At 43.5% G+C, this 6,000-nt stretch overlaps 1 protein-coding gene across 1 annotated transcript in view; it reads left to right on the top strand.

The window, feature by feature from the left end:
• The first annotated feature begins 1,099 nt into the window (after positions 1 to 1,099).
• Positions 1,100 to 6,000, top strand: part of ADAM22 (ADAM metallopeptidase domain 22) — a 241,009-nt gene continuing 236,108 nt past the window's right edge. Inside the window, 2 exon segments of the mRNA XM_082845888.1 lie at positions 1,100 to 1,201; positions 1,659 to 1,816. Coding sequence (XP_082702014.1) covers positions 1,117 to 1,201; positions 1,659 to 1,816 — 243 coding nt within the window. The 5' untranslated portion in view covers positions 1,100 to 1,116.

Raw genomic sequence — 6,000 nt, 5'->3', positions numbered from 1 at the left:
TAAATTTTTTGAAGTGACAATAAGCTCAGTGAGATGTGGTTACTGAAATATGATAGCTTCTTCTCTTAGGCAAGAATTTAGGATAACAGAAAAAAGAGTCCCTCTCTACTGTTTGCTTAGGAAACCATGTCTAAGTTGTATTTAATTCTGGATAACACAATTGGGCTGGGACACTGACACACCGGAGAGTATTTTCAAATCACCATGATGGTGCATGGACTTGAAACCATGTCAATAGAGGCAGGGACTAAAAAAAAAATTCTACCAGGGAAGGAGGAAAACATCTCTGTACTGTACAAAACGGTATTCACTCAATATATCTGACAGCAGTTGCCTCATACCCGTGTCCTTCACTGTTGAGTCCCTTGCTCTTGTCAACTGCCATGCACATAGTAGGTGCTCAAACAATGTTTGTTGAATGATTAACTTACCATGTACTCTTGAGGGCATGATTGCCTGGTAATAATTTAAATTAACTACTAAATCTGCAGGAAACATTATTACAGTTCTTTGGGGACGCAGTGCCTGAATCCCGGCTCCCGCGTCGGCACATTCGGGTATGCTTGGTGCCCGGAGACCTTGCCAGCGATGACCTTTCTTTCTTTCGACCTTTTCCGCCCTCCCGTCTCCAGTTTGTAGATGACCCTGTACTCACGAGGTCGCGACAGTCCGCGCCGTCTTGGAGATAAGCGGGAAGTGGAGAGAGAACTACATTTCCCAGCTGACTCTCGTGCGCGCGCCCCTGCCCGCGCACGGAGGAGAGTGCACCCGGCGCTCGCTCCCCGCCGAGCTCTCGTCGCCCGCCGGAACCTCTGCCAGGGGATGAGGTGGGTGGCGCTAGAAACCACTTAGCTACAGCCAACCGCCCAATGCAGCACTCGCTCGCTCCCCCCGCCAGCGGAAGCACCCGCGGAGCACAATGCAGCACTGAGGCAGCGCCGCGGTGGAGGCTGCAGCGCCGCGGTCGCCGCTGCAGCGCCGCGGTCGCCGCAACACCGGCCGGGGCTGGGAGGGGGCGGCCCAGGCGAGCCGGGGCCGCGGGGCGCGGGATCCGGACGCGGCTGCCCGGGCATGAGGAGCTGAGCGTCTCGGGCGAGGAGGGCTGACGGCTGCACCATGCAGGCGGCGGCGGCTGTATCCGTGCCCTTCTTGCTGCTCTGCGCTCTGGGGACCTGTCCCCCGGCGGGCTGCGGCCGGGCAGGTAAGTTCGCCGCCCTCTGTGGCTCCAGGACGTACCATTTTCCGGGCATCTTTGCAGCCCTCAAGCGCATTTGTACAGAGGCATCCCCATTTCCCGAGTGCGCAGGGAGATTTTTTTGTTTTTTTAGAAGGGTGGAGAGAAGTGAAGCAAAAATACGGTGTGGATGCATTAGAAGCTTTAGGTCAAATGCCTGTTTTTCTTCTGAAGTAAAAGAGGAATGCGGAGGATGGGAGAGGGGTGCTCTGCTTCTGGGCCCCGATCCTGGATGCTCTCAGATTAGCTGGTCCAAGGCTCTGCGTCTTGTGTCTCTGCATCCTTACCAGATGGGGTCCGGGAGGGAGGGGGAGGTGGGATCTTCATAAGGGAGACGTTGGACCGCAGGATGGACGATTGTGGGTCAGGGTCATTATTTTCGCCTTTTCTCCCCAATTCCTCCTTCCCCCTTTCCTGCCTGGAGGAGACGCCTCGTTGACGGAGCTGGAGAGGAGGGAAGAAAACCGCTTCCTGGAGCGCCAGAGCATCGTGCCACTCCGGCTCATCTACAGCTCGGGCGAAGACGAAACTGGGCACGACGCGCTCGATACGCGGGTGCGGGGCGACCCCGGCGGCGGGCAGGTGAGAGGCGTGGTGCTGGGGGTGGTCCTCCGCGCGGCCCGGCCCACCGCGACCCCGCGTTTGCTCTCCGTTGCCCTGGAGATGCAATGTCTTGGGTGAAACCAGTGCAATTCTAATGCGAGTCATGCGTGGCGCTCCCTGTGCAAAAAAGAAGAGAAAGGGGCAACAAACCCCAAAAGAGCCACAGGCCGGGGGCTTTGCTGGAGAGGAGTTTGTGCGGGTTGCCTCCAGTTGTGTGGCAACCTGAGCGAAGGGGCGGAGACCCTCTCACCTCTGCCAGGCAAAAGCCATGCATAGGCAAGAAGGGATATAATATTTGAGCAGGATTTGCATCATCATTATTGTTGTTGTGGTTGTTTTAATTTTCAGAGAGAAGACTTTATGTGATTTAAGCCAATATTGGTACTGTAGGAAAATTGGAAAAACAAGCCTAGACATCTCTAACTAAACTCAAACCTTAAAATTAAGCTGAACTGCAAGGTTCTCAGCTCACTCAATTTGTGGACATCAGAGATGTACCCATTCACCTCCACCTTCCAGAAAAGGTGTCCAGCTCCCCCCTTTCTTCATTGGTAGCAGTCCTCTGGGTGTAATTAGGGCCCTGTTGCTTATTGGGCATTTATAAAGTATGTTTTTAAATAAAAATCTAACTGCCGTTTACCCATATTTAGGTCAATATCACACATCCACAGATATACTTGAAAATTATTTTGAATTTACTGGTTAATTTAAGTAAATATTTGGGGGCTATGTAAGCATTTTTTGTATTTACATGTATCAACCTGGCAACCAGTTCACCCACCTGTAAGTACATATTAAGGTAGAACTTGTTCATGTAGTTGAAAATTTTGCACACTTCACTGAAGCAAAGGCAGGCTGAACATTTTCACATGTATAAATATATTCTTAATATTTTAAGATGTATCTTGATGATGTGATACTCAGTAATTTATCTGTAAGTGTAAAATAAGTAAAAATAGAAAAATACTACTTAAATCTGTATTTGTAGCCAAGTACTTAGTTCTGTTAACATTTTAACATGATAGAAATTAATTTAAAGGGCTATAGTAATATCCATTAGCTACATTATTATAGTAGAAAATCTAATATGCCAAGCATTAATGAAGAATCCCATCATTTGAATTGTTTGGTAAATACCTATTTTATTTATTTTTTATTTGAATTTTATTTACTTATTTGAATTAATGTTTGAATTAACCTTTTCCATTTTGACTTTTTTCCATAGTAAGACTGAAAAAGCATAGGACACTGTCTTATTTTTCAATACATTAGAATTATTTCTGTAGGGGAATATTCTCATGCTCATTTACAACTTTTGATTATAAAAAATTTCAAACACACACACAAAAGTAGACAGACTATTATAATGGACTCCCAGCTTCAACCATTAGCATCTCATAGCCAATCTCGTTTTATCTACATCCTACCTATTTTTTCTCCCTTTCTGTATTATTTTGAAGCAAATCATATCATTTCAGTTATAAAATTTCACTATGCACCTCTAAAAGATGAAGATTTTTTAGAAAATGTAACCATGATATTATCATAGCTAATATGTATTAAATATATAAATGTGTTAAATATATGTAAATATATAAAATATATAAATATTATATATATATTTAAGTTTGTTTGATCCGGGACCCAGATAATGTCTATAAACTGCAATTAGGTTTTTTTTTGTTTTTAAAGTCTCTTTAATGCATGGTTTCCCCCTCCATTTCCTTGCTTTTTTCCATGCAATTTATTCACTGAAGATGTGGGGTCTTTTATCCAGTAGAGTCTTTCACAATCTGAATTTTTACTGATATAGACAGTGCTTTAAAACAAGTCACAAGGAGTTTCTCAGAGAGGAAGAAAGTAGAGATGCAGAAAATGCTGCAGGATTGCACCTCTAAACTCCGGAGTCTCTGTCTCATGCTGGTGATGTCTTTAGGTACCCTCTGCCCTTCTCTGTGTTGGTAAAGACCACCGCTCTTGGACAACAGGCAGTCAGTCCTCCTTTTTCTCCCCATTTCTGAAATACCACTTCTGTAGATTTTTTGGTTCCTAGGCCTCTCTACTTGGGACAGAAGATACTTGGGGCCTGTGCAGCTTCTACTTCCTATAAGAATAAACCTCACTATTGAGAAGAATGACTCTGGCTTTTGGTGAGGTGTGAATGAATCGGTAGGATTTAGGTTAAACAGTGTGAGTAGATTATTCATTCAAGTCAGAAATGACAGTGAAGATCCTGTCTTATCATCAAAGTAATTATGACAAGCAATTATCTCACATGGTGAGGTATACATAGTGCATCTGGTTGGATGCCTGGATCACCTGGGAGCTGTAGCAGTTTACCATGCTCCTCAACTACAGTTAGTGATTACTGACTAGTAGGACTGAATCTGGCAGTTAGAGTTGTAAAGACTTAGTTGTCATAAGCCAACACTTCCTACAGTTAGGAAACTAAGGAGTGGTCCTGCAATTTGTCATTTCTTGTTTCGTTGAGAGCTGTCATTGAACCCCAAAACATAAGTTAATTCTGTATGGACCTTGTTATTTCTTTGGTGATTAAAATAGACATAATTTATACTCATAAATATGTTTAGCAACTTCCTTTCTACTTCAGAAATAAAATTAGGATGTTTTTCTATCAGCTCACAAAGGTATATATTGATTTGTTTATTTGTTTATTAAAAATGTATTTATATACTTGAGCTCATACTGTGTACCAATTTTTTGCAAGACCCTGGGGATTAAGAGATAAAAGACCCAGTTCTAGCCTTTAAGGAATTTACAGACAGGTAAGAAGATGGATGAATGGATAGGCAATTACACTCTGTACTTGTGTGTGATTTTCTGGAGGTGATCACAGAGAGCTGTGGAAGAGAGAAGACAGTGCTTAACCCAGGTGAGCAGTCAGGGCTCTCAGAGAGAGGTGTTACCTGAGCTGTGTTTTGAGGGTGAGTAGGAAGTGGCCAAATTAAAGGGAAGGGGTGGGCATATCAAACAGAAGGGACAGGAGGTACATGGGCATGTGACATCAAGACACATTTTAAACTGCAAATAGTTAGGATTTAAGGGACACATGAAACAAAACAGGAAACAAGAAAATAGATGCTGCAGCACCTTCATGACTTGCTGAGGAATTTGGACTTGTCCTGAAAGCGATTCAAGGATTTCAGTAAGGAGAGTTACTGACCAGATTCATGTTGCCGTGGAATAACCCTAATTGTTAGAAATGAATAATCTTTTTGTTTTGCTGCATTGGGTCTTCGTTGTTGTGCGTGTGCTTTCTCTAGTTGTGGCAAGCGGGGGCTACTCTTCACTGCGGTGCATGGGCTTCTCATTGCGGTGGCTTCTCATTGCAGAGCACAGGCTATAGGCGTGTGGGCTTCAGTAGTTGTGGCACGCGGGCTCAGTAGTTGTGGCTCGCGGGCTCTAGAGCACAGGCTTAGTAGTTGTAGCGTGGGTGCTTAGTTGCTCCGCGGCATGTGGGATCTTCCCAGACCAGGGATCGAACCCATGTCCCCTGAATTGGCAGGCAGATTCTTAACCACTGCGCCACCAGGGAAGTCCCAGAAACGAATTATCTTAATTTCAAAGACTGAATGAAAGTGGTTGTTCACTTTAATTCATTGTTAAATGCCAATTCACATACTCATTAAGCTTGTAAGAACTTAGTTACTAAGTATACTTAGCTGCTTAGTATAAATGAGTTAATATTTATAAAGCACTTAGAACAGTGCTGCATATTCTGTAAGCACTATATGAGTTTTTGTTAAATAACATTAACTCCCCCAGGCTGCTTGAGTACTGTTTAGAAATTTTATGACATTGCCTTAATGCAAAATGGTGCCCTAATTACCTGAATTTAACACATTCCCAGAAGTTACAAATTACTCGAATTTACATAAGGGGCATCTTAACAGTTGTAGAGATGGAAGAAATGTTATAAGTCATCTAATCTCATTCAAGAATCACTTCTCACCAGGTAAGATAGAGCCATTAACCTAGAACTGTGATGGTATAAGACATCTTAATTTTACTTTTAATGTGTCCTTACTTCAGTTTTCATCACTAAATGGAACTGCACAGTTATATTTTTGGAAAAAATTTTAATATTTTAGTTCTGTGGAAATACTGGCAGTTTGATTGGTGTGAAATAATCATTCTGTTTG

The sequence above is a fragment of the Leucopleurus acutus genome (assembly GCF_964270905.1).
Source record: "Leucopleurus acutus genome assembly, chromosome: 9".
Lineage (NCBI taxonomy): Eukaryota > Metazoa > Chordata > Mammalia > Artiodactyla > Delphinidae > Leucopleurus > Leucopleurus acutus.
The sequence above is the reverse complement of the archived record's forward strand: the minus strand, read 5'-3'. Positions and strand labels throughout refer to the sequence as shown.